The sequence below is a fragment of the Podarcis vaucheri genome (genome assembly GCF_965113315.1).
Source record: "Podarcis vaucheri genome assembly, chromosome: 15".
NCBI classification, from domain to species: domain Eukaryota; kingdom Metazoa; phylum Chordata; class Lepidosauria; order Squamata; family Lacertidae; genus Podarcis; species Podarcis vaucheri.
Genome location: NC_138753.1, coordinates 23507544 through 23520120, shown reverse-complemented (window position 1 = coordinate 23520120; position 12577 = coordinate 23507544). Strand labels below are relative to the sequence as shown.

The 12577-nt window shown below is 45.4% G+C and overlaps 1 protein-coding gene across 4 annotated transcripts in view; it reads left to right on the top strand.

Annotated features, from left to right (window-relative positions):
- The window catches only part of GRIK4 (glutamate ionotropic receptor kainate type subunit 4), a 468306-nt gene that overhangs the window by 336339 nt on the left and 119390 nt on the right, over nucleotides 1-12577 (top strand). For all 4 annotated transcript variants that reach the window (XM_082200947.1, XM_082200945.1, XM_082200946.1 and 1 more), the window contains exon 7: nucleotides 10531-10584. In XM_082200947.1, coding sequence (XP_082057073.1) covers nucleotides 10531-10584 — 54 coding nt within the window. The remainder of the gene's footprint in view (nucleotides 1-10530; nucleotides 10585-12577) is intronic.

Here is a 12577-nt window from a genome sequence, read left to right as displayed (position 1 = left end):
GTGAATTAGAATCAAAGGACACCCTTTGGTTTTGACCTTTCATATTTTGCTAAAAACCTCAACCTGTTGCATTTTGTGTGGGAAATTAGAGCCAAGATGTGGCTTCTCTTTTCTCCCTCCCTCTTTCTCTGCGGAGTCAATAAAGGATTTGAATGAATTCGCTCTGTATTGAGGGCTACCCCTTCAGCCTGTTGCCATAGTAATGTTGCACAGCTACAGAACTAGAGGCTCTTTTGACTCCCCTCCTCCTTTCTCTGGGGTATTCTCCTGCCGTGACCGACATAAAGATGTCAAAGATTGAAAGGGTTGCTTTTCTTAAAAATAAGAAAAGGGGGGAGAAACCCTGTTACATCCTCAGTACAGTTTAATGTGGTTCACTTAAGCAGGAGATTCTTAAGGGAGATGGCTTAGGAGAAACATAAACAGATAGAGATATGGGATTGTGTTTCATCTCCTGCATAAAAGTACAACTCAGCAAGCTCAGAATTTTTGCGGCACTTGCAGAGGGAGGGCAAACTTGGCAAAGACAGATGGTGATGATCCCAAAACAGCTACTTGTGAGGTCCAGGGTTTGCAGAGTGAAAAGCAAGCATTTGCTAGACTGAGCTGGCACAGCACTTAACCAGAGCTCCAGATGAACCCTGCTAGATGGGGTGTTAACTAACTAACTAACTAACTAACTAACTAACTAACAAACGCATTAGTCACTTGTCACCTGAAGGTCTTCAAATGACTTACAGCAATGTATATATTCTCTCACACACATACACAATACCATAAGGAAAGGGGAAAAAGGGGGATCATAAAGGTAAAGGTAAAGGGACCCCTGACCATTAGGTCCAGTCGTGACCAACTCTGGGGTTGCGGTGCTCATCTCGCTTTATTGGCTGAGGGAGCCGGTGTACAGCTTCCAGGTCATGTGGCCAGCATGACTAAGCCATTTCTGGTGAACCAGATCAGCACACGGAAACGCTGTTTACCTTCCCACCGGAGTGGTACCTATTTATCTACTTGCACTTTGATGTGCTTTCGAACTGCTAGGTTGGCAGGAGCTGGGACTGAGCAACGGGAGCTCACCCCATCGTGGGGATTTGAACCACCGACCTTCTGATCAGCAAGTCCTAGGCTCTGTGGTTTAACCCACAGCGCCACCCGCGTCCCATACACAATACCATAAGGAAAGGGGAAAAGGGGGATCATACAATACGTCAATATATCATCTAACATTACATTTATGAAGAAACAAAAAACTACACACCCACCATATAAGTAATAACAAATTTCATTAAAATGGCAAATAAACAAAAATATATCCGCCCACCAATTAGCAAATAAACCACTATTTTTCCATTTTTAACCACCCCACCCAAATGTCTGGAATCAGGCCAGCTGTTGCAAATCAGCACTGGGTGGGCCCAAGGTCCTCCTCCGGGGATGCTCCCGAATCTCCCTTCTCCCTTCAGACAAAAGCAGTAGCAAAGAGAAGCAGGAAGATGGTAGCAAAAGTTTTACTCGGTTGCTGCTGCTGCTGGTAGGCATGCCCTGAAAGCAGAAGATAAGCAACCTCTTATTTTTGACAGGGGTATTTTGTTTCCCTGAGGGCACACCAGAGGGCATGTGTGGCACCATGCACACGTGCCTGTTCTCTCTCTCTGGCACTTCCAATCTCAAACTGGGAACAATGGGAAACTGAGCAAGCTGCTTACCCACTGTGGCTCCTTTCAAACCACTGGGCAGATACTTCTGGGAAGCCCTGCTAAAGAGACACTCAAGCAACTAGGAGGAACTGAATGCTTCCTCCTATGTAAAGCCTAGGAAGCCCAGAAGGTTTTCATGCTTTTCAACCTGAGCTACGGGTCTCCTGGTGAAGCTGCTTGGATCCTCTCCAGTGTCTGTCAGGCGTCTTTGCCTGCCTGCTTCCACTTGTCATTGTTTTGCTGTATTGAGACTGTGATGAGGGAATTGCTTTGGGAATGTAGGAAGCTCTGCCTTCCATCAGGTCAGACTGTTTGCCCACCTGCCCAGTGGTGCCTGCTCTGACTGGCAGCAGCTCTCCAGGGTCTCAAGTAATCCAGAATGCAGCAGCTAGACTGGTGACTGGGAGCGACCGCCGAGACCATATAACACTGGTCTTGAAAGACCTACACTGGCTCCCCGTACGTTTCCGAGCACAGTTCAGAGTGTTGGTGCTGACCTTGAAAGCCCTAAACGGCCTCGGTCTAGTATACCTGAAGGAGCATCTCCACCCCCATCGTTCAGCCTGGAGACTGAGGTCCAGCGCCGAGGGCCTTCTGGCGGTTCCCTCGCTGTGAGAAGCCAAGTTACAGGGAACCAGGCAGAGGGCCTTCTCGGTAGTGGCACCTGCCCTGTGGAACGCCCTCCCACCAGATGTCAATGAGAAAAATAACTACCAAACTTTTAGAAGACATCTAAAGGCAGCCCTGTTTAGGGAAGCTTTTAATGTTTAATAAGTTATTGTATTTTAGTGTTTTGTTGGAAGCCGCCCAGAGTGGCTGCTAATAATAATAATATAAGGCAAAGCCTTTCTCTCATCACCTCCTTCCTCACCCTTTTAACTGGAGATATCAGGGATTGAACCCGAGGCTTCCTGAAGCCAAAGCATGCACGCTTCCTCTCCCTGACAAATGTTGGGCCAGATCAGATGGTGCTTCTCTCTCAGTCTGGCCCATTGCATTGTGGGAAGTGAGATTGTACTTCCCTTCAGTGACCAAGCAGTACACCTACCCTTAGACCCAATGGCTCTGCATTTGCACACAGGGTTGACATTTCCAAATAATTCCCGTGTGTGTACAGTCCAAAGTGTGCAGGTCAAAACCACACGGTCCATTTCCTTTTAAAGAAATCTGGTAATTGACTGCATGTATCTGACTTACGTACGTTGGAATTCAAGTATATATTTTTATGCAACTCTCCTCTGAGGGAAGGTTTCCATGCTTGGGGCTTTTTAGTTTAGAGAAGAGTAAGAGGCGACATGATAGAAGTTCATAAAATTATTCATGGCTTGGAGGAAGTGGATAGAGAAAAGTTTTTTCCCCTCTCTGAAAATTAGTAGAATTCAAGGGCGTCCGACGAACAGATAAAAGAAAGTACCACTTCTGCACACAGCACATAGTTGATCTGTGGAACTCGCTCCTGCAGGAGGCCGTGATTGCCACCAACTTGAATGGCTTTAAAAGAGAATTAGACAAATTCATGGAGGTTAAGGCTAGCAGTGGCTAGTAGCCACAATGGCTAGGCTGTCCCTCCATGGTCGGAGGCAGTGATGTTTCTGAATTCCAGTTGCTGAAGACCACAGGAGGGGAGAGGGCTCTGGTGCTTGAGTCCTCCTTGGGGGTTTCCTGCAGGCATCGGGTTGGCCACTGAAAACAGGATGCTGGACTAGAAGGGCTATTGTCCTGATGAAGCAAGCTTTTCTTGTGTTCTTATGTACAGTGGTACCTCGGGTTACATACGCTTCAGGTTACAGACTCTGCTAACCCAGAACTAGTGCTTCAGGTTAAGAACTTTGCTTCAGGATGAGAACAGCAATCGCACTACGACGGCACGGCGGCAGCAGGAGGCCCCTTTAGCTAAAGTGGTGCTTCAGGTTAAGAACAGTTTCAGGTTAAGTATGGACCTCCGGAATGAATTAAGTACTTAACCCAAGGTACCACTGTATATGCTTCCTATTCAGATGTTCTGGTCCTGAATGGAAGTGTAGAGATATTGGAAGTGGGCCATGCATAGCTTTCTTATTTCCATGCCATGGACTGCTCCATTTCCCCCCTTCTCTCTCCCATCAGTCTAACTTGTCCCATATTTTCATGAAGAATGAGCTCTGCCAATCAAACTGCCTGCCTTTTATCTCGGTTGGCAATGCATCTCCATTCCCAACAGGATGTCATTCCGTGTTCCCACCTGGTCACCTCCCCGTGCTTCTTTGCTAGCGCAGTTGAAATACTATCTTTGATTTACGGAGCTCTGACTTTCCAGCCCTACCAACCTTGAACGATGAATCTGCCACTGACTCTCAGTTCACACCCTCCCCCCATATGGTCCAGAGTTGCACGGTTGCTTCTCTGCTGACAGCCCCATCCTGGCTTCCCACCTGCCAGTATGTGTATGTTTGTGTGAAGAAGGCCAGGAAAAATAATTTGCGGCTTTCTTTGATTAGCTGCCCTTGGAATGGAAAGCTTCTGACTTCAAAGCTGGTTGCACAGAGAACTGATGTGCCTGCCTGCCCCTAGCTAAAAAGCAGGTTCAGATTTGCACAGTGAATATGAGAGGAGGCAGTGTTTGGAGCAGAAGAGCAGAACGAGATGCTAGGAAAGAACTTTTTTGTTTTTTTCTCTGCCACTCAAGGTAGCTCTGTCAGGCTTGGGAGAATGTCAGGCCTGGGAGATCTAGGTTCAACTCTTGCTTAGCCATACATTTCATTAGGTTCCGTTGGACCAGTTGCTATATCTCATTGTAATCTACCTCAGAGGGTTCTTGTGTGAATAAAAGACTATGGACCTGCTCCTTCATCCCCACCTAGAACCCATATACATATACAGTGGAACCTTGGTTCTCAAACAGCTTAGTTGACAAACAAATCAGCTCCCAAACGCTGAAAACCCGGAAGTAAGTGTTCCGGTTTTCGAATGTTTTTCAGAGGCCAAATGTCCGATGTGGTTGCCGGCTATTGTTTCTGGGGCGCCTGTGCCAATCAGAAGCCATGCCTTGGTTTTTGAACATTTTGGAAGTCAAATGGGTACCACTGTACATTTATACATATACAGCCCAGTTTGCAAACCTAGGAAAAAATCCATTCATAATATCTCCATCTTTTCAGGAGCCAGTTGTAACTCATTCAGCCAAGGACTGCATCCAGACACCATTTTAAGGCAGGCACAATATTTACACGAGAAATCCTCCTGTGTTCAATGGGTCATGGACAAGTGTATTTAGGATTGCAGTCTTTACATGTATTTATTTAAACATTTGCTGTGTTCCTTTCCTAAAAGTTCAAGATGGCTGGAGAGACAGACAGACAGACAGACAGACAGACAGACAGGATATGCAAATTTATTACATAGAATGCTCTAATACAATAAAATTCTAATATAATGAAAATGTTATTAATAAGAAACAGAGCAATAAAATATGAAACTATAAGGACAGCTTTAAAACGATTCAGTCAAGTTTCAATAGACTCAATAAAACTGAGGAAGCAGATCTCCACCCCATGGCAGAAGACCATTGGGCCCTATTGATGAGGTTCATCAAGCACTGTGTGTGCGTTGTCTAAAAACAAGAATTATTTTTTCTTTACAAGTATTACTTTTATTCAAATGCAGATTTATGCAGTTTTAATTGATTGATTAATCAACTAACGTATCATTAATCAAGCAGAGGTTTCTTTATCTGTATGACAGTCTGACTGAAGAACATCATGTTTGAAGTTTCAAAGAGTGATATGAAAGCCCTGATAGACTGGGGATGGTTCATTCCCACACAGGACTCATAATAACTCAATGTAGTCATTCATCAGTTGCAGAAAAACCAAGGCAAACAGTGTGTTTGAAAGATAGGTGATGTGAAATGCGAGTGTTGTCTTTGGTGTTATATCTGCACAGGACCATTTACACATGCTAGTCATCAATCAGTGTTACAACTCACCAGTGAAAGTGTGCAGCTTCCCTGTAATAGCCTAGGGTTAGCTGCAGGTACTTACTGGACCACAACCAGATTCTTTGGGTTCAGAAATGGAAGACAAATAGCTAAAGCATTCCTTGTGTTTGCTAATCCTTCTAGTGTTGCGCAGTTCCTGGTTGGCTCCCAAGCTGACGGCCTGGGAATAAAAGTAATACGCTTGCACGGCGACCATACAGGCGGACTGCACGTGCCCTCAGCTACTCTACAGCTGGGGGGAGGCAGGGGCCATCTTGTCACCCCTCTCAGAGTGGCACCCAGGGCAGCCTGCCCCCTCCGACCCCCTTCCTCCGCCCCTGTGTATATATTGATAATATAATTTTGGTTACTGAGGACAAACAAGATTGTACAAAAACAAGATTGGGTGCAGGCCTGGCCAGGACATAGGCGTCCTGACTGTGACAAATGTGACCCGTGTACTTGCTTGCTTGATTAACAGCTGTTGGGGACTTCAAGGTCCCTGCTCTCCCTTCTTGTGGTCTTTGTACTGGACCTGGAGACTCCAACAAAGAGCATTCCATGTCAAGAAGGGGAATAAGTGGGCACACTATCAAATGACAGGGCAGGAGCTACACGGAGCAGGGCCTTTTCACCGGTGGTGCCCATTGTATGCTTCGCTCTTCCCAGACCTGCTCTCTTTTGGCCTGTATTGTGGAGCTTTATAATTTAGGAAGGCTTTGGAAGAACTGGTTGACAAGTCTTATCAGTTGCTGACATATGAGAGGATTTTATTCGCTGCTATTCTGGGCTTCTGGTGCACCAGGGTTTACACCAGTGTAATAGAGTTGGCCAGGATGCCAGAAGGGATACGATTTATGATCTTTCCCCATTATCTGCACAGCAGGGGGTGTTTAGTCAACAGTGCAAAGGCTGAGCTGAAGCATTCCCTGCTGGTTACCTGCTTTCAGCAATAGGGGTCGCTGTTTGGTAGTACCCAATTGGTTAGCTGTCAGATTCTAGAGCTCCCTGTTGGTGGCTCTTAGGTAATTCACAAAATACAGAGTCCATTCATAAAACACCATGTTTATTCATAAAGCAGTAACATAAATCTCCATTGCTTCATATTGAATGTATATTTCAGCAGTTGAACATACAGGTTTATGGCCATGCTGTAGTGTAGTACTTATGCGACTGAATAAAAGGTGGCTGGGCTCACTGCCTCAGGGTTTGGGGGGGAAGAGGTGACAAAACTGATTTCCAATAAGTGCCCCGCCTTATTTCCATAACAAGTTCTTGAGTCTGTACTCTGAATGGTGACACCAGGGACCTGCACAGTCTCATCAGGGCTGACCTTAACGCAATTGGAGCAATTGGGCCAAACTGGGCTCCGCATGCCGCTCCTAAGGGGCCCCCAGCACCAGGGCAATCTAGATGGATTTTATTTATATCTATAAGATTTTGCAGACTTTGGCTGTGAACTGGGGCCCTACCCCCCCCCCAAAAAAAAATCAAGTTGCGCCCCACTGCTTCAAATTGGGCCCCACTGGCTAGCCCTGAGTATAATAGTTGCCGGGCCTGAGTTGCCCTGCCCTTGCATGAAGTCTTGGGTTTGCAATTTTGGGAGAGGAGAGACTGCCCACTGGGGAGCGGGAGGGCTGGCGAGGCCCCCTAGATTTAGAGGCCCTAGGCTTCAGCCTACTTAGCCTATACATAAATCCAGCACTGAGCAGACTCTTCTTATGTTCTTTCTTACAGTTTAGCATTTGATCAGTTATTATTTCTTTCACAAGGAAGGTTCCTTCAACCCTCCCATCCCCAAATGAAAGGGGGCAAATGACTTTAAAACTAGGAGGAACTTCTGGATAGGAGTTTTCAAATACCAGCCTCAGATATTTCTGCCGCTCACTTCCCTCAGGGATAATGGGAGGGTTGCCAGCTACAAAGACTGAGATGCCACAGAAACCTGCTCTGAAGCAAATGACTGATTGTAATTGAGGAGCGTCTGTGTCTCTCTTGAGCTGTTTGTCACCTGGATGGCTTTTTTTAGTTCTCCCACTACCCCAGGCAACGATTTTAAATGTTCTACACTTAAATGCATTTGCATATGTGAATGAGCAGTGCCTCCCTCCCCCTCCCCCCCACACTAAATTTGGGCAGGGTGGCAACTCTAATTTATTTGTGCTTCGATTTCACTTCAGCAGCTTTGCATATTACTAAGAGGTGGAATGGGAAGGAAACACAAACAAATCACGCTTTCTGTTTCTTCATGCTTCCAATAAAAGCCTAAGATTCAGATCAGACCAAAATGGGTCCATTTTGTCCAGGAGCAGAGAAACCCAGACCCTCTGGGCCTTTCTATCTGGCCACTGGAATTCTCCCCAGTCCACACCCCTCACTCCCTCTGCTTCACACCCTCCTTGAGTGTTTTAGCCCAGCTGGAATATGTCCTTGAATTCTGATAATGCCCCTAGCTTGCCTGGATGGATAGAGGGGTCTGTTTTAAACCCGTCCTCTTTTAAAGGCATCCAAGTTGGTGGCCATCACTGCATCTAGTGGGAGAGAGTTCCATAGTTTTAACTATGTGCTGCATGAAGACATACTTTCTTGAATCTTACAGCCAGTGCTTTTTTTCCCTCGGGGTACGCAGGGGTATGCATACCCCTAAACTTTTTGTGAATCTTTGTACTTTTGACCATTTACTGTATTTATTTTTCCTGATTTGAACTACAAAATGGTGATTTTCTTGAGTCAAAATGAGAGTACCCTTAAACATTCTTTTTTGGGGGGGAAGCACTGCTTACAGCATTCAGTCTCACCTATTATTGCCCATGAGTTCTAGTCTTATGAGAGAGGAAGAAAAACTGTTCTCTCTCCAGTCTCTGCATGCCAGCCACAATTTTAAACACTTCCATCATGTCACCTCTTACTCACATTTTCTCAGAATTAAAAAGTCCCATAGGCAGCACCCTTTACTCACAGGGAGTTGCTCATTTTGGTTGCCCTTTTCTATCTCATCACCCTGCCCCACACCACCAAAACAAGGGATACTCCTGCTTGCTATATTTGAAAAATTCACCTGTAATAAGGTGTATAAGGAGATGAGCTTATTATACATGCAGTCACCCTTTGGGGACATATGCATATACTTCAAAACACAATTAAGCACAGGAGCAACTGTGCTTCTCCTATTTGCAGGAGAAGCTGAAAGTGAAGAATCCTAATTGGCTGGACCTTGAATCAGCATTGACATGCTTCTCTCTCGCCTCCAAGTGTCGATTGCCTGGCCCTTACTCCTATCCAGTAGCCAACTCCTTCTCACCTGGCTGGCTGCAGCTACCCAAAATTCCAAGCAGAATTTCAAAGGACCTTTTAAGACCTCTCCTCCACCCAGAAGGGAGGGGTTGTGAGCGGGAGCAGCCTCCCGCGGGGGCAGGGAGGCGTATTCGGCTCCCTGCTCCTGATTGCTGCTGCTGCTGCAGCCAAGCCTCCCAGCTGACCAATAGGGCCGGCTGGTGGGCGGGGCTAAATGCATTTAAACAGCCGCAGCAGCGCTCTGCTCCCGGTCTCTTCCTGCTTTCTTCAGATCTCCCGCCCTCTTAGGTCAGCTTCTTTTTGCGTATTGACCTTGCTATGGACTTTGGTTGGTTGCCTTGGTTGTCCAAGGGGCCTGGTAGGACTTTTTTATCCATTTGGCAAATTGGCACCAGCCTCTTGGTTTTTTCGCCTACCTCGTAGCAATTTGTCACAACTTTCTTGTATTGGTGGTTAGGCATTGGAATATGTGTGCTGTGTTGGAGGATTGGGTATGCGCCATCATCTACCCCTCCTCTTTTGGGTATTCCGTTAAAGGAATCAGGCGGTCGTGGATCCTGTCCGATGCCCTGCTGGTGGCTAGGGCCATGGCACGATCCCCGGTGAGGTCATAGGGGAACTTCCAGTTGTATTTGCATCAACAAGCTCCTCCCATTGGTTGTTAACCCTGATATGACTCCCAGCTGTGCGGGGTGGAGTCTAGTATTGCTGTTTCATCCAGTGCCTAAGCCAATACTACTCACATGCTGTAACCAATAAAAGTTGTGGCCTAATTTTGCCCATTAACCTAAAATAATGTTTCTGTGTGTATTATTATAATCCTATGCGGGTGGAGGGTCCTCAGCTCACAATGCTACCTTTTCCTTGGAGATTCTGGGGGGCTGTATCTGTAATCTTCTACCATTCCAAGCATGAGCAGTACCACTGAGCTACCTTCCGAAGAGCCTAGGCTAATTTTGCCCATTAACCTAAAATAATGTTTCTGTGTGTATTATTATAATCCTATGCGGGTGGAGGGTCCTCAACTCACAATGCTACCTTTTCCTTGGAGATTCTGGGGGGCTGTATCTGTAATCTTCTACCATTCCAAGCATGAGCAGTATCACTGAGCTACCTTCCGAAGAGCCTAGGCTAATTTTGCCCATTAACCTAAAATAATGTTTCTGTGTGTATTATTATAATCCTATGCGGGTGGAGGGTCCTCAGCTCACAATGCTACCTTTTCCTTGGAGAACCTGGGGGGGCTGTATCTGTAATCTTCTACCATTCCAAGCATGAGCAGTACTACTGAGCTACCTTCCGAAGATCCTAGGCACACATCCAAAGCAGCAAATCTCACTGAACAACCGAGTGAGTGACTGAGGATACATAGGATGGAGTCAACAGCAAGAAAATGGGAGCTAGAAGATGACAATTGCAGCTGTACATGAGTGTCTCTGAACTAAAGGACACGCCCATTGCAAAATAGAGTTCATAAGCTTCAGATCAGGATGCATCTGTGATGTGCAAACATTCTCTCTCCCTGCAGCAAAAAAAACGGGTTGCTTTCTGCTGTCATAATCTCTCATCTCTTCTCCTTTGCAGGCAGCTGAACTGGGAATGGTGTCAGCCTATTACACGTATATCTTCACTAATCTGGTAAGACATTTCTTCAGCTCTGCCCCCCCCGCTCCCCCCACCGTCATAAGAGTCTTATTGACAAAAGCTGACCTGTTCAAGCTGCGATGTGTCTGGCGCTTCCACAGATGCCATGAATGAGAGGAAGAGGAGAGAGAAATCTGGGGGAGATGCAGGGTTCCTCTGTATTTGTATTTTATTAGTATTAGTATTAAAGGACTTGAAAAGTTGTGAAATATGTAGACTAGGAGCAACATCATCTCCTAAGCAATGCACTTATCCAAGTTTTTCATAAGCCTTTTCTGCCAAGCCAAAGAAACCCACGTGCCCCCTCTTTTCCAGCTTGTTTACATTGCATTATGGAGACTCTGCAAGGCCATTTTTAGTTTTTTTTTAGAAGCATTTGGGCAAATTTGTGAAAGATGTCTTCTGATGGCTAATAAATCTGGCAGCTAAATGGAGCATCCATGTTCAGAGACAGTATATCTTTCAATACCAGATACAGGGGATAAGCAAAAGGGACGGCCTACTTGTGAGTTTCCCAGGGACACCTGGCTGGCTGGTGTAGGAAAACGGACAAGCAATTGTTTAACATTGCAACCACGATGACTGGGAAAGTCAAACAGGTCAATTCATGACATGTTTATTTTTAAGAGGTGGTACGAATTAATAGTAATAATTTATTATTTATATCCTGCCCATCTGGCTGGGTTTCCCCAGCCACTCTGGGTGGCTTCCAGCAAAATATTAAAATACAATAATTCATCAAATATTAAAAGCTTCCCAAAACAGGGCTGCCTTCAGATGTCTTCTAAAAGTCAGATAGTTGTTTATTTCCTTGACATCTGGTGGGAGGGAGTTCCACAGGGCGTGCGCCACTACCAATTATTATTATTTGTAATCTTATATTTATTGCATTGATATGAGGATCTCACTACCCTGGCTACATTTGAACATAAATTGAGACTCAATTTTGTGTAGATGCCTCTTTAGGGTCTTACATTAACTTAAATGCTTCATTTAAGATCTATGTATTGATGGTAAATGTGTTCTCAATTTATTTATTTATTCCATTTATTTAAATTCTTCCTTTTTCTCTAAGGAGCTCAAGGTAATATACATGGCTCTCCCCTCTCCTCCTTTCTATCTCACAACAACCCTGTGAAATACATCAGGCTGAGAGGCAGTGACTGGCCGAAGTCACCCAGTAAGCATTGTGGCTGAGTGGCTATTTGAACCCTGGTCTCCCATACTCTAGTCTGTTGTGTCACTCTAACCACTACAGCACACTGTTAACAGCCTGCCATGTTTTCTGGTTCTAGTGTGCATGTGGGGTGGTTTTTTTGTTCTTGTTAGGCCCTTGCAGCTGTTTGTTGTAAAGTGGGTGTAGCTGTTCATGTATAGATCAGCTTTATCAGGAAGTATTGACAGGATCCAGCCCATACTGGGACTTTAATGCCAGGGATATGACTGCAAAGTGATGATGAAAGGACCTAAGCTGGTGTCCTTGCAAACGTACCGGAAAATACGGCCCTCAGCATCGAACCTTCCCTCATAACAATTAAAAATTGCTTTTTGAGCTTTAATTTCCTTTGGCACAGCTTCAGTGTGCTTAGAAATTGGGGGGCTCTTTTTTTCTGACGAAGGGGCCGATCTATCTTGTGAGGGGAGGCGGTGGTTAATGACGAGAAGTAGCTACAGTTTCCTTTCTGGCGTTCTTTAAAATGGATATCAGCTTTCTAATGCTATAATTCAAGGATGGGCTTGGGAAGAGGCTGAATAAAATTTCTTCTCCTCTTGAAATTAACTTTTGTGTGAGAGATTTCTTCTGCCATTGGCAAATCTTTCTCATTTGCACGCCGTTGTGTGGATTTCTCGTGATCGTTTCTCAATAGCTCTATTATGCCGTATAAATGATTTTGTAAAAAACCCTTCCTTGGCAGTTTTATCTGTCGTACTTCAAAGCCATAAAACAAGCATTCCTATCCATCAGGGGTGGCTTTCGTTAACTGTG